This window comes from Phoenix dactylifera, unplaced genomic scaffold, assembly GCF_009389715.1.
Source record: "Phoenix dactylifera cultivar Barhee BC4 unplaced genomic scaffold, palm_55x_up_171113_PBpolish2nd_filt_p 000026F, whole genome shotgun sequence".
NCBI classification, from domain to species: Eukaryota; Viridiplantae; Streptophyta; class Magnoliopsida; order Arecales; family Arecaceae; genus Phoenix; species Phoenix dactylifera.
This window is the reverse complement of record NW_024067667.1, coordinates 2,228,695-2,251,607: the sequence shown is the minus strand read 5'-3', so window position 1 is coordinate 2,251,607 and position 22,913 is coordinate 2,228,695. Positions and strand designations below refer to the sequence as shown.

At 35.5% G+C, this 22,913-nt stretch overlaps 2 protein-coding genes across 5 annotated transcripts in view; one reads left to right on the top strand and one right to left on the bottom strand.

Moving 5' to 3' along the window:
- Window positions 1-1,043: 1,043 nt before the first annotated feature.
- Window positions 1,044-10,884, bottom strand: LOC103712330 (protein trichome birefringence-like 11). 2 transcript variants are annotated; one of them, XM_008798818.4, is made up of 4 exons: window positions 10,267-10,881; window positions 5,799-6,188; window positions 3,503-3,661; window positions 1,044-1,968 (listed from the first exon to the last, which is right to left on the bottom strand). In XM_008798818.4, exons 1-4 carry the CDS (start codon window positions 10,872-10,874, stop codon window positions 1,578-1,580), a joined length of 1,548 nt encoding a protein of 515 aa, XP_008797040.2. In that variant the 5' UTR covers window positions 10,875-10,881; the 3' UTR covers window positions 1,044-1,577. The 2 variants fall into 2 exon arrangements, with proteins under 2 accessions (XP_008797040.2, XP_038971817.1); XM_039115889.1 differs by lacking the exon at window positions 3,503-3,661 and having other exon boundaries at window positions 10,267-10,884.
- Window positions 10,885-19,522: 8,638 nt separating this feature from the next.
- The window catches only part of LOC103712329 (SUMO-activating enzyme subunit 2-like), a 28,166-nt gene continuing 24,775 nt past the window's right edge, over window positions 19,523-22,913 (top strand). Inside the window, exons 1-2 of one of the 3 annotated variants that reach the window (XR_604923.4) lie at window positions 19,523-19,765; window positions 19,871-19,960. Coding sequence is in view for 2 of the 3 variants with exons in the window: in XM_008776899.4 (XP_008775121.1) it covers window positions 19,733-19,765; window positions 19,871-19,960 (123 nt within the window). In the remaining variant the exon portion in view is untranslated. The remainder of the gene's footprint in view (window positions 19,766-19,870; window positions 19,961-22,913) is intronic. The other 2 variants (XM_008776899.4, XM_026800566.2) reach the window with 2 other exon arrangements.

Sequence of the window (22,913 nt, the reverse complement as noted above, 5' to 3'; positions counted from 1 at the left end):
TTTAATGAAAAAAAAGGGTCCAAACAAACTAGATGTTCTTAGTGATACTGTTGTTCAAGAATCAATGCTTAAGGTTAATCTACATCTCGGTCTAGGTTGCAGCTAAGATTTTGGTTTGTGTCAATAAAAATCACTCGCCGATACGATATAATCTATATCTCAGCCCTGCTTATATCAGCCAGTGTAGACATTATCTTCCATTATAGTGGTTAACAATGATATCAAATTATCAGCCAAAATTTTCTAATTAATCTTTTTATAATCATAAATTTTAACAATTGAATAGTTAAAATAATGCTTAAAAAGGCAGTTAATCTTGCACTTGCTGTAACAGCTACACAGGAAGATTGAGAATTTCCCAGCAGATTTGCAGAAGTTACAACATTCCTCTCGAGTTCTTGTTGCAGGCAGGATCATTGGGTACATGATTATGCTCTGGATAAATTTTCTTAACAAAACATCAATGTCTTATCTAGCTACTTCAACAACGACAATTGGTTCGATACACTGTTATTTTGTAGGGCTGCATGTCAACCATATCCTTATCGATAAAAATAATCTTAGGCTGAGATGCATACTTATTTGGAATTGATTCAGCACTAGACTTGTATATTATTGCAACCCTTCAACTATGGACTATATATGAGAAGATTAGGCTGATCATTAGAAACCATAAGCTGATATTTTGCTACTTTGTATATATTCTATACGGTGCTTTAGCTGTAATAAGTGAAGTTTCTTCTACCTGGCATGTTCAGGCATCTCCAACTGTGTAGAAGGACAAAATAACTTTCTCACTATGTTCTTGTACTTGAATCAATTGGATGAATACAGAATGCATTTTGTGCATGATGAATAAGTAATGGCAAACATAAGATAATTGCAGGAATAAATTTTTCATTTTAATCTTTCTGATTTAAATTGTATAATCTCCATTTTATAAATCTTGGTTTGTAGACACTCCACAGATGAAACTTGCACTTTGAGTTGGCAATGGAAAACTCACCTGAGAAACTGTGGCAGATCATCCATAATATTTCAACTTTCTTTCTTGAGGGAAGCATAACATTTCAACTATGCTCAGAAAAAAAAGAGGAGTAAACTTGAGCTTTACACCAAGATCATTTTTCTATCTGTTCTTACATCATATAATCACCCTAAATGGAGAAGGAATGTAGAAAAGGACAGAACAAACTAAACAAGACAACTCTATTATGTTTTGAATTAGATAATAGAATGAGATCGCGAGAGTTTGAAATTGAATTGATATGTAATCTTTCTCTATAGTTTGACATTGCTTCCTTATTCTTGGATATTGCCAGTTCCAATTGGGTATGCACACTGGCATGCCAATTATTTCTCTATTCTGAAACACTTTATAGCACATAACACCAGGTCTCATGAATATCTAAGTGGTGTTGTCCTGTGCATGAAAAAACCAGCCGAAAAGACTTGCATCATTCCAACGACTCTGAAGAGAATTTCTTCAAAAACAACTTTGGAAAGTATTCCATTTAAACAGCAAGATGCATCATGGAACCGGATGCAAGTCGATTCGAATAGAAGTCACAACCACTTCACTGATCAAGCTTCACTCCACTGCTGCCTGAAACAAATAAATTTTGGTGGACCTTGGATTCCCATCTAAGGAAGAGGGCATAGAGGAGTTCATTCCAGGCATCTGGAACCCCAGGTAAGCACCAGTGGCTGCAATCCTGCATGTGATGTTGGGGGCGGGCTGTAGGACCAAGGTGATATAAGGACTGATGACCATCTTTTCTTTGCACTGTCATCAGGGTCACATTCAACAAATCCAACTCTGGCATCATAGCTTGACTAGAATACTCCATGGATACATTTGTGAATAGGTCTAACAGACAGGTCCGTGTTTTCAGTGAAAACCGTGAAGAGTTGAATTCAGGAAATGACTCCAAGTGACAGTGTCCTCTTCTCTTCCAATCCCCGCCGCTGCAAAATTTGTGATGTTACTAAGCAGTCTACTTATGTCTTAAATTATTGAATACTGCTTAGAATGAGATCATTCAATACTTTTTTATACATCCTTTTTTTTTGAGAAATAACTTTTTTATACATTCAGTAATAACTAATATATAACTGAGAGAATTCAAGGGGTTGAAATAGTTTGAAAGCTAAATTCACCCTCAGCTAAAGCAGTTTGGAGCTGTCTTGTTCCAGCTAAAACCCTTGTCTTTTCTTGAACAGATATAAACAGTAAGACCTTAGAAATTGGAAACTTAAGGAAGAGAACTTGGATGCCCCCCTCCACCAACCACCCACTCCATCTTGTCTGTTCTGTACACAGCATGAGGAGACAACCATCTTATACCGAACAGCTGGATGGGATTTGGACAATCTAAAGTTCAGATCTTTCCTACAAGTTTGAAAGGTTTATACCTTATAGACTTCCTGGAGACTAGGGAGAGTCAAAGCCAAGTGGAGAAAAGATTGGGATGAAGACCCTTTGGTTAAAGGAGTGCTCAGATTTTCAAAAACGCCAGGAAATCTTAGAGTCAGATTTTTGGCTGCATACTGGATAAGAGTGACTTCTTAAAGAAGCAAAAATAATTCTTAACGCCACAAAGCTCTGAGAACAATGCTGGACTCTGTTGCCTCTACAAATTCTTAGTGCTGGATCAGCAGCTGATCTTCTCCTTTCAGCCTGGCTGGTGTATTTGTGGTGTGTGTGTGTGTGTGTTTTGTTCTCTGTTTTTGTTCTGTTGCTCTCTTCCTCCTATTTTTTCTTTTATGTTTATAAATTGGATTGACTTCCTCATATAATCATTCTTGCATTTACTTGCTTCTGAATTTTCGTGGTATTAGAGCTACAAACTGTGGCCAAGGATCATGATGATGCATGCAGACTTTCCATGGGAGATCCACTTGTCATCAGAGTAATCACACTATCTGATTGAGCAGGAAAGTTGTAAATGCTGTCCTACACTTGATGGCATCATAACCTATCAAACAGTCATTCCCTGTGCCCGTAAAATGGTGCGAAGACCACAATTAACTTTCTCCAATCCTATGTTATCTTTAGGTCCAGCCACATTTGTATCACAAATTTTCAAAGAAAGGGACAGGCAAACACATCACATAATTCTTGATGATCATTGAGGCCCTTGTCACTCTAATGAAGTGTTGCAAGTCTTTGGTGGAAGGTATATTTTGCAATGGACTTCTAATTAATATATTCTAATGATCAAAATATAAAACACAGTGAATTTCACCTACAAGCACATATGTTTCTTCTTCATATTGAGAATTAAAATAGTCAAAAAAATTTAAATATTGTCAGGCAAGCCTACTAGGATACAGTAACACATAAAACAAGAGTAATTGAATTCTTGATAGATGATTGAAGCTATGCTAACTTATTCACGTAAACACTTGATTATAATGGCCAAAAAAAGAAGCTAGGTTTCAAATATAAAAGATAGAATTAATTAAACATGTAGAACAAGCTATAGAATATTAAACAAACCTGAAATGCACTGGAGAATACGTACGAAAGATGACCTGAGTCTTACTCGTATTAACTTCGCGATTGACCCAGTCAAACAATGTCCTGATTGATCTCTGGTAAGCACTTTCCACACTCATCCCCATCTTCACCTCCCTCCCTTCTTGAAAATAATGTCCACTATGCAAATTAAAATACGTTTAGAAAATTCATAGGCCGATATAACAACTCATTCATAATATGGCCCGACTTTTAATGCAGCTAAGTAGAGAATGAATCAGATACGAGGGAATAATAAAAGAAAATTTTAGAGACAACTATAAAAGATAGCTAGTGGAGATATTATCAGAATGCAATAGGTAGCAGCAAAGAGAACATCCTTAATTACAGAGGCTCTGTCCTTGCTATGATGGATCGATTGGTCAACCTAGGTAATTTGGGTCCAGAAAGGCCTACTTATAACTTACAAAACAATCACAACAAATGGATCAAAATATTTGGATCCTGACACTCTAAAATGGAATCCTAATTCCCAGTAACTATAGGACTCTTTCAACACAACTTACAAGTTACAATCAAAATAAACTTTCCAAACATTGGTGGTCAATATAGGAATATATTGCTACTCTTACACTAGTACTAAGTGGCCAACTAATAAAATGACTAATGGACTGTTACCTTGGCACAAGACTTCCCCAAGGACTCTCCTATAAGAAAAATAAAGTTTATAAGATTCTTAATCTGATAATAGAAGGGAATTGGACAGACAATGACCTAAAGATTCATACTTCCTAATCAAAAGGTGTCTTGAGAACTTAAACACTAGCACGTCTACTCAGAGGCCTTCTTTGCATGCCTTTCGTGGTTGGCTTGCATAGACCTCCCGACTAGAGAAAGCTCACTATTGCATTTCAACTCCATAAACCTCAACAGATTCTTTTAAGTTTTCTTTAGTAAACAAGAGTTTATATGACCAATACCTCGCGAGAATGACAACCAAAAGACATGTTGGAAAGCACCTACGATGAAAAAAGAGATGGTCTTGAAGGAATGGATATAGTAGGCATTAAAATTAGAAGTTTGTCAATAATACAAAGTAGTGGCTAAGTTTTCCGTTATGAGTTAGATATAGTAATATCTTTAATATGGAGAACATGACACAAGAAAGGAGCCTCAAAGGACCCCTCAAGTAGGCCACATACTTCGGCAAGTAACAAAGCATGACATAAAAAGACGGTAAAGACTGCTTGAAGTACAAGGAAAGTAATGTATCTATCAACTACAGATTAACTAAAAGACAGCAGCAATGATTTCCTAAGTTACAAATTTGCAGAAGACTAAGCACGTTATGATCTTGAGTTCTTGACTCTGAATAGAAAAGAGCATTATGCCACAGCCCATGAATCAAACATAGTCACTTCTTCCAATTTAAAAAAATGAACAGCAAAAAATGTATCATGACAGCATATAAGTTGATTAGCTGCTGCAATGATAACAAGGTGGCTGACTGCATGATGTGTGTGACATATTTCATTAACAACTGAACCATTAGTGCGTTGAAGGTCACAAAGACAACCCTCCACACTTCTACATATTTAATATATCATTATACACTTCTTCGCTAGAAATTATTAACTAACCAATTGACTTCAAAAGGTTAAGCTGATGGGAAAAGGGTCAAAGATGTACATCAGGTTTAACACCCCCTCACGTGCAGCCTCCATTCACATGGAGGGGCCAATGACTCAAATGAATCAAGATAACAAACATAGTTATTGGAAGGAGTGAAGATAATACCAGGTCAATTAAATAAATAATCAGCTTGGAGGGGATTTGAATTCCTGACCTCTAGCATAAGTGGCTCAGATAATTTTTTTCCCAAAAAGGCCACTGAAACTAAAGAAAGATGTCAGTGTCATGTTCACTAATATCCCTGTTGAATTAGGAACACATCTCTCAAGCCAATGGCCATAAGTTATGTGAATGTATATATGCAGAAAGATGCAAACATGCTTTCCAGAAAAAGGAGATGTAAATAATATGGTAAATAATATGATAAAGTTATTCGATAAGCACTTCTGCATGAATGTGCTGAATTTCTTTAAAAAATGAACAAGCAGAAAAATATAAATAACATATGTAAATTTATCTAGCTATGAACCTTTTGAGAAAAGAGTAAAGGACAGCTGCTTGTTCTTAAGATTGAGGCCCATTAAGGACAATAATTTCACAGATCATGTTCCAAACCCATAAAAAGAATGAAGAGAATATGAAAAAAAAGGAAAGAAAGAAAAAGGAATTTCAGCTATAGAATTACCCACTAATGGTCTTCTCATAATTCCACCAGTGGCCACTGTTGAAGATCAGCACATCAGCATCCCTCCATCGGGACGACTTCGAATCCATAACGTCCAGTTTAAGTGTTGACTTCACTTTTGCTGGCATTCCAGCTGGGGCTTGACCATGGAGCACCAGATATGGGGCCCTGTAATATTCCACAGTGCAATTGTAGTCCCTGAACTTAAACACTAGGAAGCCCTTATGTTTGGTAATAGGGTTGCCATTCACTTCATAGATAGAACCCCTGTCAGAGACGGCTGAAGAAAGCATGCACAGTAGAGACTCCCATTGGTTTCTTCCTATGGAGTCACCCGCAAATACCAACCGTCGGTTTTGTAGTTTTTCAAGCATCTTCTTGGCATCAAATCTTCAATTAGGAATAAGAAAAAAAAGAATTTAGAGAACATATAAGGGTGAGTGCGCGTGTGTATGTGTGTGGTGATATAACATTTTCCGCAGATGGAAAATAATACTATTATCATTCAAAAAACAGAGTGTTCCTCTTTCTAAAGGGAAACAAAGCACTAATGTATCATTTTTTTTAAAAAAAAAGGCAGTGCAGTCAGGGTTTTAAGAATTTATTAAGTGACCACCTGGTATTTCTCTATGCATTTGGTTGAAATTATTTAAATAGGTAGAGGGAAGGAATGTGTGACAGGGGGGGAAACCAACAGCCTGTGTTGAAAATGACATGAATTCTTGTTGGTTGCATCCAAATCCATCCCATCATGTTTCAGAAAGTTTTAGGAAGAGATATAAGCTAATTACTTCTGAATTCTATGATTTAGCGAACAGAAAGGATCAAAGAAGGAACATGACCAATACTTTCTGATTTCTCGAAAGGTAAGAGAAATCAATACTGATATTCTCTTAAAAGAAAAGGCTCCATGAGAAATGAATGACCAATATTTTTCCTTTTTATCACAATGGAAAACCAAGGATTTAAAAAAAAAGAAGGAATTGATGACATTCTCAAACTAGAAAAGTATAACAACATGGTAACATGGCACTTTGGTCAATTAGTGGACTAATTATAGAGATTATAAACAAGAACAAAAATCATCACCGGAGGCATAGATTTTACTTGTTCTAATGTTGCTTTTCATTATGATACTCATACAAACAAAACATTGTCAAACACAGACTGTGAGGGAAATAAATATTACGGATATTATGGATAAAGCACTTACATGTTTGAATAGAAGAAAAAAAAGTTCGAAGTCAAATAACAACGTGATTGTAGAAAAGGCAGGGGAAGTAACATAAGAAGCCAGAAATATGACAATAAACTGTAAAATTATACTACAATTATTTTTGTAGAATTGATCAATACCATCAGAAGTAAGAAAACCAAATAATGTCTAATATAAGATTAAAATGGAATTCGTCATCGTACAGTGTAGTTAATATGTCTGAGCATAAAAATATGAGAAAAGAATTTCCTTTACAAGATCAATAATAGTACACTCCACACATTATGCATGGGATAAAAGCAAACATAATACTAAAAAGTATGTACTTTTTCAAAGTAAATTGATTCATTCAACAGATAGTTCATTAAGGTTTTAAATCCCTATCTTCAGCCTTGTATTGATCAGGTGCCTTGTCTGAATGTCACTGGGAAGGTACAGTCTCAACACTTGGGATGGATTATATCCAGGTGATTCATTAGAACACCAATTTTTCTTTTTGACTTTTGTTTGCCTTTCTGTTGTATATTTCTTTTAATGATTGTTTACAGGTTTATTAGAGTTTATTTGTTAAAATTTACGATTAGGATAGGTTTTTTGAGCTGATGGTTGGGTCTATATTGTTGGCAATAATATGAGCACCAGTGGTTTGAAAGAACTTTGACAAAAAAATTAAATCTAAATGAAACATCAATTCAGATAATTACTGAAATGCATGCTAATTACCTTAGAGAATAGCTCTAAATTATCTACACTGGCCCCAAAATATCTAATTATTTAATTATTTTTAGATAATCTTTGTCCAAAAAAATAATATTAGAATATAGAATTTTTGAAACTTAAAATTGTTCAAGGGCTTCTACAGACCCCCCACCCCACCCCACCCCCATGAGTACTTGATATACTTTTCTCATCAAACAAAGGCGTTTCATACTTTCATTTGGTTTATTTTTAGTTTCATGCAAATTTTGGATGCAAGTTCAGGTGACCAAAATTGATCTACATCCAATAATAATATGGTAGAATGTGCATATTTATAGTGCCAATATGCTATAATTACTTTCTTGACATTATTTTTAGTTTGTTCTAATGATAATTTTATTCCAAAAATAATATAATTCTTTTAAAAAATAGATATACAAAAAAATGAATATAGTGGTGTAGGTTGCTACCCAACCTATAACATACCATAATTCCATACCAATGAAAATATTTGGCATAGTTTACCCTTATTTTCTTGATTTTTGGCCAAATAAATGAGAAACAAGAAAAAACAGGTGGGAGACGGTATTCGTGGAGCCACCTAAATATTGTTTATAGTGGAGATAATGACATCAAGAAGTCATCCATCAAGGAAATGTCCCTCAGCAGCATTAAGCATGGACACATAATATGCCAGTCTGCTGCTTTTGCCCAGCCCTTGTTTGGCAGTCAATTGATGTATTCTGCTTGCAGTCTTAGGCCAAACAAAATGTTTTTCACCAATAGCAATAAGTATGATGGCCTCAATGAGTCATATAATGGAACCTCTACTTGCAAAAGAATTACAGTTGGAAAGAATATATAGAAAAGTTGATCTAACTGATACCTACAGCAATATTCTCTTGGAAGAATGTCTGCCTTTAATTGGATCATCCAAATGATAAATTTCTTCATATTTTTCTGGAAGAAACTAGATCTGAAATTCTAGTGTCATGAGTTGAATTAAAATTTTTGTATTGGTTTTGCCCATTCTCCCTGAGATAAGCAAGAAGGAAATTAAGAATCAGACCTGATTAAGTAATTATTGGTTATCATGGCAAAACTCTTAAAATATGCCAAAGGTCTGCAAGATACGTAGTTATGATTAGTCTTTTCCTACAAAGTTTTGCCTCAGATAGCAATAAAAGAAATTTCTTTTCTCCCTTTTTTCTCATTGTTTGCATTTTGAATTTTTACTTCTAGATTGGGAGGACATAATATGTTTTAAAAGAATGTTAGGGTTTCTGTAGGACCTGTAGATAATTAAGATTAGGCACTTCAAACATTGTCTCACGAGTCTGTCTCGCTGCCACTAACTGAATATTCTAAACAGCAACTTTGCATGGTGCTGGAACATAGCAAGTCTAGAGACAACAGCGAGGTTATATCAAGGTGTAGCGATAATAAATTGACCCTTAATTGCCTCCATTTACCTATGGCTCTTCCAAGTGCGTGTGATATTGCAGAATTTAAGCTGCCTGTTGAAGCTAGTAAATTGACTTGCAAACAGTCCACTTTCATAAAACTGAACAATCACTTAAGTGATGTAATTTGGAAGAATAAAGACACAAAATACTTCCTTTTGGACATGTTAATTGTCAATTGAACCTAACTAACTAAACACAGTGCAGTAAAACTGACAGCAAGCAGTATAGGCTGATAAAGTTTGGTGGCTTGCAAATGTTGAACTTCCCAAGTATCATGTAATCACACAAACTTTTAGGAGATATCTGTAATAATAAATGGATGTGATGGGAGAAGACTAGCAAGAACAGAGAGACGTACAAAGCCATTTAAAAGAACACCACAAGCACACCCACCCACAAGACTAGTTTCAAAAAACAAACTAAAAGAGTTCTATACTTGCAGAATAAATTAAAAATAACATGAGGTGGGCCTCTTGACCTTCTCATCTTGGGATTTTATATGTCAAGTCCTCAGGTTTACACACAGCTCTTCACAGACAGATAAAGAAGGAAATTGAGAAACTTATTTTAGCTTACAATGTGGATAAACACTTCAACTTTAAAATTTACTTCAAAAGAAGAAAAGAAAACTATAATACATGGAAACTCCAATCAGATAAGAAGAAAAACAGGCTTTCTTAAAGGCACAACCAACAATTAAAAAAAAAAAAAAAAAACAAGAAGCCAGTTCTTTTTCTTTCGATGATTTTATGTTAACATTCCTACCTTTTGGAATCAATATACTCGGAAACTTCAGTAAAGTGAATATAAAAGATAGAATCAAAATTAAAAATAGCAACAAAGGTCAGGCAGCCTAATGAAGCCGCATACACAACAACGAAAAAACGCCAAATTCCATTCAAAAGATTGAAGAACCTAACAATTATTAATCAATAAACATGATATCGCATCAACAACTAATAATTTACTGCAGAAACATTCTATACCTTCCAACTTCCATCAAGAAAAAGTACACCTTTCCACACAAAACTAAACAAGAATCAAAATTCAAAATAGAATCAGTGAGAGGGATTATAAAATACGAAACCTGGGTAAATTGCAATGCTTGGGCTGCCACCGCCACTTGGTATAGAAGTTATCCGGCCTCCCGTTCTCCGAGCACCGGAATCCCTCATCCAAGAACCGGCAACCCTTCGACTCATACAGCGGATATCTCTCGTCCCATACCCACTCCCCATCGAACAAATTACACTCCTCGTGAAATCTTCTTCCTTTCTCTTCCACCTTCAATCCCAAATTCCTCCACCCGTCGCCGCCCGCCACCCCCCGGTTGACGACCACCGCTCTGCCTCGGAAGCAGAGGAAAAAGAACAGGGAGACGGAGGCAGCGGCAAGGACGAGGCAGCCCGCCGCCGCCACCTGCATCACCGCACTACGCCGCCGCCTTAACAGCATCATCTCCCTGCTCTTCTTGCATCCATCTTCAAGAGAAGAAGAAGAAGAAGAAGAGAAGATGCTGTTTTTCCTGAGTTTTACGGGTAGAAGAAACAGGGAGAAAGGGTGAGGATTGGAAGCAGAATCACTGATCGCGTTGTTTACGTCGTCACCGTGACGACAAGAAGACGAAGGACGGGCGGAGAAACATATGGCGTTTTTTTTTTTGTTTGTTTGTTTTTTTGCGCGTCTTCGGGGCATTTGGAGGAGAATCCTTCTAAAGAGTTGAACCAGGAGCCATATGGGTATGAAAATCTCATGTACGGTTATGCAAAATGGCAGTAAGAATAACTTATCTATCAACTTTTCCACTATCATTCTCAAAAAACCAAACTCTACCTTACATAAAGTTGCCATAGTATAATTAACCTCTGAATTTTAAATAACTTCTTATATATCTGATATTGGCCATAATTTACAAGAACATGCTGTAGTATTAGTAAGAAGAGGAAGGGTTAAGAATTTACCCAGTGTGAGATATCACATTGTTCGAGGAACCCTAGATGCCGTCGGAGTAGAGGATCGTCAACAAGGGCGTTCTAGTGCGTTGTAGATTCTTATCCAAGACTTGTATCATTCGATGATGCCATGTGAATCGCTAGAAACATGTGAAGTGTATGGCTAACCCAATAACGAAAGTTTCGTAAGGGGACTGGAGCAGGCTACCATGAGACAAAAAATCCTCTTTCTAAAGAGATTCGATTCGGAACTATTATATGTCCAAGGTCCAATATTGAAATCATTTTAGAGATTTTCCCTTACTTTGTCCGTGTCAACAAACAATTTGAAATACCTCGACTTTTTCAGAAGAGGTCCAAGTTAAATAGCAATGATTCTGGTTGAAGCACTTCAAAAAGTTGTCCACAATTAGCTTTCCAGGCTGTTCTTTCTCATCCCTTGTTTTTGAAATCTTCTCCATAGGAATATCCATCTCGAAAGCCCATCTTCAAACCACTTAATATTCGGCTATGTTGGTCGGGAAGTCTAACTAGAAAACTCATGGCCCCATGGGTAAATAAAGAGCTATGCCGACTCCAGAACCACGGCTCGTGTGTGAACCATCAAAGAATAATAACCATAAGGTCGGTACTAAAATACTTTTTTTTTTCCTGCTGCTCATATCACTTTTTTTTTCCTTTCCTCTCGAAAACCTTAAAGCAGGGGGTTTCACAACCCAAGTATGGTATCAGAGCTGACTGGCCACACCCGGCCTGAGACGAGGCTCTCGCCTATTCCATTCTTTGGTCTGTAAAATCCCTACTCTTCTTCTTTTTCTTAGCCTGCTACAAATCAGTTGCGAGTCTGGTTATGAATTAATTATACACTCCTCGGGGGTGGATTTTTCGGCTGCAGGGGCGAGCGGCGCAATACGCTGTTTTGCCGCTGATGCGAGAGTTTGGACTTCGGCGGACCCAAGAGGATTAGAGAATTCGTGTTGCATTGAGGAGACGTGGGAGGGTTTTTTTTTTTTTCAAAAATAGAAAGGGAGGGGGAGGAAAGAATCCACCCGCGTAGCAATTTCCATTGAGCCCTCTTCTACCATGGAATCTTCGATGCGGGTCGCAAGTTTACACGTGCCCTCCCCGACCCATGGGTTACCCCAAGTATGAGTACGTCACCCTAGCGCCATCTCAATACCGGTGGACCAGATGGCAACTCCACTGGCAGACCAGGCAGGGGTATCCGGTCCCCATATTTAATTGACGCCCGCGCATTTTGAATCTGGGCTACTCCAGTAGAATTTTAGCCCTGTTCCAACCGTGCTACCACCTTGATGGCAGGAGAGAGGGTGGGTGGGTGGTTTGTTGGTTTCAATTTGAGATGATGTATGCATGGGAGCTCATGACAAAATTCTAAATTGCATGTTAGACCTATAGCATTGACAATGTGCAATATGTAATTGTTTTGGGAATATGGTGATCAGAGATCATCCTTTTATATTAAAAATAAAAATAATATTTTAATTCTCTATGGAGTTTAAAAACGGAAAGTTGGTGTCCATGAAGTTCATCCAAAAATAGAAAACAAATACAAGAGAAGAAATTCAAAGGAAAAAATATACTTTATTGAATAATTTTGTCACTTTCAAGCTAAAATCACAATGAATAAGCTATTTTAAATCATGCATTTATCAGTGTTATCGTAGTATACAAATTTCAGAAGTAAACTAAATTGAATCTCCACCAAAAAAAAAATTCCAAATGGATGTGAAAACAGCTTTTCTAAATGAAACTTTTATTGAGAAGATATACATGGATGCAACCTTTAGGTTTCATTACAGTTAGGAATGAACATAAAATATGTAGGCTAGAGAGATCAATCTATGGTTTGAAGCAAGCATCCAGGCAACAGAATATTGGATTTCATGAAATAATTGAAGAGTATGGTTTTATATAAAATCTAAAAAATTATTGTATTTATGTCAGGACAGTGGGAGCCAAGATTATTTGTCTTACTTCATATGTTGATGATATTCTTCCAACAGGTAATGATGTGTTCCTTGTGATGAAGATCAAAGGTTGGCTATTTCTCACATTCAAGATGAAAAATCTTGGTGAAGCTTCTTATATCCTCGGCATTAAATTTGTCGGGGACAGAGCATAGGGAAAACTCAATTTATCTCCAGACAAGCATATTGGTTCACTCTTACACCGATTTAAGATGAATTATTTTTCTAGGTAAAATTTCTAATGATGGAACAAACACTTTGAGCAAGAAAGATTATCCTAGTTCACTTGAGAATAAACTTGAAAAATCATAGTTTCCATCTGCTTCCATGAGAAGTTTTATGTATGCCTCAATATGTACAAAGCCAAATCTTGCATATGTTGTGGGGGTTCTCAGCAGATTCTAATAAAATCTTGAAAAAAATTACTGGGAGAGAGTCAAATGGGTGCTGCATTATTTGAAGTAGACCAAGTCATATACCTTAACATATCAGATTGATGAGTTGCAGTTGGTTGGCTACTTTGACTCTGACTTTCAAGATTGTCTAGATACCAGAAAATCTATCACTAGGTTTGTTTTCATGTTCGGTGGTAATGCAAATTTTTGAAAATGTAAAAAATAGGAATGTGTAACACAGTTCACAGTGGAGGCTGAATATGTGGCTATTAATTTAGCAATAAAGGAGGCTGTGTATCTCAGAAATTTTTGAAAAATCTTCTAGTGGTTTCATGTGTGGAGCAATCTATAGTGATTCTTTGGGATAGTGCTTCTACCATTGTAATTACTAAGCATCCTAAGTGTCACTCCAAAGCAAAACACATTGAAGAAAAATACAACTATATTAGAGATATGATACAAAAACAAGTTTTTGTTCCAAAAATGTCATCTAAGAATAACTTGGCAGATCCATTCGTTAAATGTCTTGTTTCTATATTTCATTATTATGCACAAAATATGGGCATAATCTTTTATTGATGTATTATGAGATTGAAGTTTAATTAATTTTATGAATATCAATAATAAGTTCATGGAATGCATGTTTGGTGATATGTGTTATTATTATTTATTGTTGTATGACAATAGTCATTGAATAAATATTTGTGAGCACTTACAGGTATGCCTTGAGGTCTGACTTCCCTATTAGGTATGCATTTGCAGGTATATATGGAGGATCTAATAGGGGGCGAAGGTTGGATTCCAGTTGTTCAGGCCTATGGAATATTTGGGGCACATTTCCTTAGTGGCCAATACTCAAGCTGAAACGGAGCTATACCCGAGTTCCTAGGTTCTGAGTATGATATGAATAGTGAACCATTTGGTTTTGACTTGTACGTAGTGATTCAACTCCCAGTCTCTAATCTAAAAGCATATATTTTGTATAGGCCAGGGTTAACTACATGAGTATATACTGAAGGGTTTGAGATAATGCCTATTATCATGGCCTTTGTTTTGAATAATACAGGCATATATCTTTATTTGAAACCAAGTACTTGGATTTATAGTTTCAAGATAAATTTTAAAATAGTTTATTTTTTGATTTAGTATTTACTTTTTTGGAAAATGAAAAGGCCATGTTTTTATTGTTTGGAAAATGAAACGACTATATCTTTGTTGTTTTGAAAAATAAAAGGGATATGTTTTTGCATGTGGGGTTTGGATTTGGTATATAAGTTGGTCTAAATAGATTATAGGGAACTATGGCTAGTTCGTGTCCCCATGTAGGAGGTGGAAAGACTATGTCTCTTGAGATTTTATGTCTTGAGATTCAAGAACCTCAATTTATCATCCTTGAATAGAGTTTTAATATGGTTCTTGAGTTTCATAAAAAGAGGGTCTCTTGGCATGACAGTTTAGGTATGTTAATACTTCTATTAGTTCTACAAATGAGGCGTGTAAGAAAACTTAGCCTAGCTAAAGGCAGCAAGCAAATCACCTGTAGATATTATGTTCTAATATTCGGAGAGGTTTTGAAGATCAAAGGATTTTTGGCATTATGTCAGGTATGTAAATTATGAATTTTGTTATGGAATTTATGAATAGATATATAAAAATTTATCTAACATATTTATAAATAGCTAATAGGTCTATGGTTAGCATGAACTACAGTGAGCATTTAAATCTTTGAATGCAAATAAGGGGGAAAAAAACAATTAAAAAATGTTTGAGATTACTTTGGTTCTCTTGTACAAGAAAGGGATATAGATGAGATGTCCAAAATTATATTATAGCAAGATGGTTGGCTGACATGGATGCATGGCATAATCATTGAACTTTGTCAAGATTTGAGAGACTAAAAAAATCTCATGGGAAGATATTCAACAATAAATATACAAAAAAAATATAACACTAGTTCTATAGTATTTATATAAATAATAGAAAATACAAAAGCATAAGATCAGCATAGTACAGATGTGCACATTGAGATAGAGGTTAAAAATTTTTGGATGTTGATAGAACAACTACATGCTATAGAAAGAAAAGCAATTGAGATTAGTTAAACAGGCAAAGGTTGATAGACATCATTTAAGTACTCATATTTGTTAGAGTCCATTCTTACCATTCAACATGGTGATAACCTCTCACTTATTTGCCTCATGTTTTTTTTTTTAATTCTTTCTTGACATGATAATTTAGTTATACTATTCCTCCATTTGTACTAGTCACAATGTAACTGTAATACCTAGTCTTGTGGTAACTATATAGGTCTAGCTTTATTAGTCCCTCATCATCAATCATTCCTATTAAAGGATACCTTCAATCTCATTCAATGATTTTCCATCCTCTCTCGTAACAACTATTTGTTTAATAATTGGTCTTCCTCTCTTTGCGAGCTTCTTCAAATTTTCATTGCACATGCCCCTTCAATTTTCAGATGGTTTCCATGCCTTTGATCACAATTTTTGCAATTAAAACGACTACTCTAATTTCTCATTCTTATTCTTATAATTTATGGTTTTGCACATATGTGTGTCACCACTTGCCATCTCTATATTGTCCAATACCATAGTTACAATAATGAAGCTCAAAATATAACAGATCCTAATTCAAACTTCTACTTAGTATTACCATAGTCACAGTAATGAAGCTCAAAATATAAAATAGATCCTAATTCAAACTCCTACTTAGTATTCTAAAGACATTGTATATAGTTTTATAGATTTTGCTAAAATGATTAAGCTTTACCATATACATCATGTTGTATCAAGCCATTCTTTTTATGTGCCCAATCATGTACTGAGGCTCATGGCAACTAAAATGGATTCACATCAACTAATGCTAGATTAGTACAAATTGGATGGACTAATATAAGTGCATGAAGATTGGCACCGTACTGCCTTGTATCCTTAGACTGATACAAGGGTATGTAGCTTTATATTATGCCAATATCTTGATTGTCAGTTGATTGGTGCATTAAATCATAAACCTATGTCCATCAATAACATGATTATTTAATCATATTAAAGATGTTGGATTTATTCTAGCCAAACATTTCATGCAGAAGTCCAAATCATGTCTACTATCATTCTAAAACAATTTAAGATATGAAAAGGCTAGTTTTAGCATGGTTGCATATTTTTCGGCTTAATAAATGACATACGGTAAAAAATAGCCAATATAAGCTCAATAAGTGAGCTTTAAACCATGGCAATGAATAACTCTAAAACATCATAGAGCAGTAGTTGCATAATTGTAGAAATATCACAAGCCTTTGATCAATTTGGCTGCTTGTGGCAATATTCGATAGACTATATGTATATGTAGGTTATGCAAGTAAATTGGCAATGACTTACTCGTAACAAAATTAGAAGGACCATTATCACCTACTAGAATAATAAGAAGTGAAAGGATATCTAGCCCATTTATCAATATATATATGGTTGAGTGCCAAAGAGAAGCACGAATAAAATGGAAGAAGCAAAAAAAAAATCTATAGTAAATGTTGGAATACATGTTTAGGGTTAACTCTAAAAATAAATTGCCATGTTGTGCAATAAAGTCTTAAAATTACTGATATAGCAAGAATTGCTGACATTTCTGGCCAAATTTAAGACCATAAAGATTCAGAAGAGAAAGAAGAAAAGAAAACAAAGTCTTCAAATAACAAGAAAAGAAGAGCTTGCCACCTCATTGACGATAGCGTCAACTTCAATCTAGAAATAAGCATTGAGAAGGGATTTGGGGAAGAGGAGGAGAGGAAACAACAATGAGGAGACCATCAATTTGTAACCATGTTTGCAATCTCGTATTCTTCACAGTTGGAGTCACCAAGGCAAGGATCCTAATCACCACATCAGTTAGTCAATTGGATCTACATTAAAAATATATTTATCATAGTTATTATGGTGATAGAGAGATTTTTATTGTATTAACAACTTAGGAGAATCTTGTAAAGTTGAGCCCAAAGTGCAAAGCTAATAAGTTTCCAACAGAGCACTACATTCAACCAAGGTGTTGCCCAGCTATGTTGCCTAAGAGAGGGGGAGAATTGAACTTTTCAAAAACTTTAAACAAAATGCAGTGGAATAAAACTTAATGTGCATGTGTGATTTGCAATTGATAATTAGCTGTAAGTAAATATGCAGAAGTTTAGAGTACACAGATCAAATACTACAAACACATCAAATTTATAGGAATTTGGTGCCAACCATGCACCTACGTCTACTCCTTAAGATACTCTTCTTGAAAATTTTTACTACAATTCTTTCAAAATTACAGTCCGATTGTTTTGACCGAGCTCATAAACAACTCAGTTAATTTTTACTAGAAATCAACCAAAACTACTTTCGAGCCTTTTTCTAAGCTCAATGTAATCTAATTCGAAGTTTGGATAGACCTTTTCCCAAGTTTTAATTTCTGAAACTTGTCACAACAGAGTACAAAAAAAAAAAGTGATAAAAATAAATTATAACTTCTTAAAGACAAATATACAAAGAATAATGGAGCTTTGAATCAGTTGGTTGGCCTTGAATAAACTTAAATGCTCTTCATCAACTCTCTTAATAGTGGAAGATATAATCATTCAGTACTTAATGAATGCAGTTGAATATTGTCTTTATTTTTGTGAACTCCTTTTCTTCTTCTCTTCTTCAAAAAAGCTGATTTTTCTCTTAATATCTCCATACATTTATACCATCAAAGAGTGGTTGGACCATGATTTTCTTTCTTTGCTAATGATTTTTTCCTTCTTGCTCAATGAATTAGCAAGCAAAAAGCTCCTGCACCTCTTTCATGGAAAGGCAAGCACTGGTTCATCGACATGGTTTACAAGTTTGGATCTAGCTGATCTAGGCCCAAGATTATAGGCAGGCATAGGTTCAGATAAAATATTTTGTTTAGGTTAAAATCTAGTGAGGCTTCATTTGGAACTGGGATAAAAGAAAGTTTATCTTGCTTTATTTGGCATATCTTGCTAAGTACCAGATTTTGGAGTCATGATAAGTTATACATGATAAATCAGTACATGCCCTATCATCTCTTATGTACCAGGCTTAACTTAAACCTAAGGTACCATGGTATAAACTTCAACCAAAACCCAAGTTCTACTTGATTCAAACCCCTCCATTATTCTTGCCAGCTTACTTGTCAAGCCTGACCTGCAAGCTTGAACTGATTAAACCATACATTATCAAAATCTCATCCCTTCTCTAAACATAATTAAAAGAAATATTTCTATAAACCTCATCCATTACATCCCAATCCATCATTTTTTAAGAATTGAGATTCTAATATCACTAAAATATAGCCACATCAAAATCTCATCCTTTCTCTAGCCATAATTAAAAAAAGTGCAATATACAAGGAAAATGGTATCTAATCCATTACATCATAATCGACCATTTGCCAGGGGTATTGAGATTGTATATCAATTAATAATATTAATTAAATATGGTATAATTTTTTTTATCCATAAAAAATTTATATTAGTTGCAGCAAAATCTCATCTCCAAAAGTTTTAGCTAAAGAAATTTCACAGAGATGGATCACTTGAATCCCACTCTCATGCATGTACGGCATCAATTTTTTTTTATTCGTTTAGTTCGTGAAGAAAAGTATCGTTAATAAAAAATAAAAAAAATTCCATATTTGGTTGGATTTTTTTAAAAAATAAAAAACAATTTTTTAATAAAAATAAAATTTTCTTAATTTATAGAAAAAAATTTATATAGAACACGAAAAAGTTTAACTTCTATTAGCTTTTAAATAGAATGTAATAAGATTTTTTTTATTAAAAATATAATAAATATTTTATATAATTTTTTATGCATGATAAAGTTCTTAAGTATTATATAGGTAAGTATTAGTTTTTTCAGAAAAAAAATTTTTTTAGTGAGAATCAAAGGAGTCCTTAGCTCCGCGTGCGCTCGGGAATTTCTCCGTGCGCGAAGGGGCGTAGTGCCCCAAGGAGCCACCGGGTAAACAGTTCCATTTAAAATTCCCCTCTCCGCTTCTTTGTTTTTTTTCCACGAAGGCAACTAGTCCTCATCGGCCGCGAGGGCTACCATGTTCTGAGCTCCGACCGTCTGGATTTCCTCCCCTCCTCCCTCGCGCCCTTCTAATCCCCTACTAAAACCCTCCCTTTCTCCATCACCTCGCTGCTCTCCATCGCTCCCATGGCGTCGGGGTCGCAGTTGGAAGCGATTAAGGTATTGTTCTAGGTTTCTCAGGCGTTTTTTTCTTCTATCTGTGCTGTTTCTTGGGCCGATTTTTGCGCTGAAGTAGAAGAGGCGAATCAAACTGAGTTGTTGCAGAGGGCGAAGGTGCTGATGGTGGGGGCCGGCGGAATTGGATGCGAGCTCCTCAAAACCCTAGCGTTGTCCGGCTTCCAGGATATTCACATTGTAAGCAGCCCTTACTTGCTTCCAGTGCTCTTCTATGGGTTTCCTCAGATGGGTTTTGGGTGTTTTTCCAGTAGCTTAGGGTTTTTGCACAAGAAAAAGAATCGCTGTGTTAAACCCCCTTACCATCATTTTTTCTGTTTGCTGTAGTCATGAATAGTTGTGCTTTTCTGATACGAAGAGAGAATCTTGGATTATTTTCTTGGTTTTACTGCCGTCGATTATTCTTTTTTTTGTTTGTGAAGTTTCAATGTCACTTCAACTTCTTAGGAGGCCGTAGCGGTGGATTTTTGATGTTGGAGACTATAATAGTGATACAGTTATGTTTTCATGAGGGCAATTGCTGGTTCTGCAGAGTATATGATTGCAGGAATGATGGATGAGATCTGAGACAGAAAATTTACAAGCAGAATTTGGTTCCATGTTTTAAAATAAAACTTGAGGAAGAAAAGCATCTTTCAGAAATGTAATTACTACTCTTGTTGAGTTGTGTTAGTTACTGACATAAATGGGACTAGGTTTCTGCTTACTGCATTGGCAGGATGGGGCTGTTATGCTTATGTTGTGAAAAGCAAAGAAAGTTCCAATTGCATAGGGTGGGATACATAGACCCGGGGAGGGCTCAGGAAATTCGTATGATTCAAGGACATTTTCACCAATCATAAGTGTTGTGCACTTCTTTTTGAAGTAAAAAAATGTATGCTTCCACAAAGAAGACCTGAAGAGAAGATCTAGAGGCATTTTGGCATGAGATAGCATATTAATGCAAAATATACCAAAATGGTAAAGAATATGTTGGGATATTAATGATAGCAATAAAAGAGTATCTATATGAGTCATAACTTCTGAATAGTGGTGGATAGTCTATGAAGTTAAGATTTTATGGCACATGGATTTACATGAAAATGCTGTTTTTAGAAATAGAAGTTAACATCCAATCACTTGTTATACTAGTTTCTTACAAATAGATTATACTTTACATCCGTAGATTTTTAATTTATTTAGGATTGTGTACTTAAAGGATAGGTGACTGATTGGGAGGTGATGCAGGTTTATATGACATGAAGGAGCTATTTGTATGGGGAACCTAGGATATACAAAATGCATCTTTCTTGAAAGGAGTAAAGGACGGCGAAAGAGAAAGTGCTAATAGGCTAGGAGCATAAAGAATTAAATGATAAGGGTGGGAACGCCGTGTGAAAAGTTTTGGACCAAAGATGGCCTTTAAAAGTATGACAATCCTTTAATGTAGGTGATGTGCTAGTAGAGATTTGGGTATGGGTTAGAAGGAAGAGATTCGTTGTACTTATAGCTTTAGTTAAGAACACACTTGTGAGCCTATGAGTTTAGCATGTTCACAATGAAGCATGAATAATCAAAGTTTTGAAGATGCTCATTTGTTGGGGCAAGAATAGATAAATTTGTTCATTAGGCGTGCGCCTAGATCAAATGGAAAGTGTAGCTTATGAGATAAACTGGGGTAAGGATGGCTTATTTGTAAATTGAAATAGCCATGTTTGCATGGGACAAGAAATTTATTAATGATTTTGGCAAAATTATCTTAGTTCATCTATAACAATTTTATAATCATATATTTGTCATGAGTTCCAAATGCTTTCTAAGGTTGTAGCAACAAATGGATGGCTGGAGGTCTAACTAACATTTACGTTTTTCAACCTAGTCGCTGATCCCAGTCTATCTTGATTGGTACTAGCTAGTGTCCCATGCGTGGCTCCTGTATCATTTTCTTGTTGGAGTGGTATGGTACCAGTAGGACATGCTAGGGTGCACTAGGACATGAATTCTTGCTTCTTTAACCTACCCGAATTGGTTATGCTAGCTTAATGTCTATGTTGTCTGAAGAAGTTGCCGAGGCAGATAGCTATAGATGCCTTGCTTAAGTTTGCACCTAGGAGGAGATCCAAACATTTTCTAAAGCATTCTAAGTCCTTTTTTTAATAAAAAGATGCTAATAATGAGATTAAACTCTTATTAATTGCAATAATCATCATATTAATGACATATATGATTAACCAACATGAAATAGGAAAAGTCATATCTTGGTAGGTATTAAGAGAGTTGTTACGTAAGAACCAGCTGAGGTAGGATCTGTAGCTAGGTTCAGTAAGAATGATGGTAGGCCTAAAGAAAAGGATATCACAAGGATTTATGACGCAGTTGTTATATAGATATATGAGATAGATCATACTATAGTTTAGGGATGTAACATGTAAGGGAGATTGGTGGGGATTTTTAAGGGTTGTTGTGGTTAAGATTTGCTGATTTTAGGTTAATAATGCCCTATGGAAATGCTATTTGGCTTTTATGCCCCTGTTCTGCACTTTAGGTGGAAAAAAGAAAGGAAGTATGTGTTTGGGGCCTCTAATGAATTAAGAATTGGTGAAAGAAATAGTACTAAATCAGTCTGGATCCTTTTTTTGTGTCTTACTTTGATTTATTAAAAAAACAACATAAAAGGAAGTTAGTTGTAGCAGCTGTTGGAAAGATGAAGATTAAACTAATTATACGCAGGGACCAAATCATAATCTAATTAGATATATCTAAATCACATCAAGCACAAAAGTAGTGAGGGTAGTAGCAATGAATTGTTTTATACCAATCAAGCTTTGAAATTACTTCCCACAATAGGAATTACTAAGAAGAAGAGTCTTCCACAAGCGAAGCAATGTACATGGACGAAAAATCTTGAACATGGTATGGCAGATTCCTTGAACTCATCTCAAACCAATGAGGAGATGGGGCTTCCCAATAAATGACCCAAGGAAGACAAGAAAAGAGAAAAAGCAGAAGGTAAACCTTGCTTTTAAGTTACTAATCTTGAATTTGGATGCTCAAACTTAAAGATGGTTAGCTTTGGTTGGGATTAGGTCACTCCCCACAATTAAGACTAGTGCAGAGTAGCTCAACTTGCCATCAAGTTGATCCCATGTGATCT

Coding starts and splice junctions, on each gene's coding strand:
- LOC103712330 (XM_008798818.4), bottom strand. CDS start 10,874: ATGCCCCGAAGACGCGCAAAAAAACAAACAAACAAAAAAAAAAACGCC. Junction 6,189..10,266: donor AAGCATTGCAATTTACCCAG/GTTTCGTATTTT, acceptor TCCTAATTGAAG/ATTTGATGCCAAGAAGATGC. Junction 1,969..3,502: donor TATTCTCCAGTGCATTTCAG/GTTTGTTTAATA, acceptor CAAATTTTGCAG/CGGCGGGGATTGGAAGAGAA.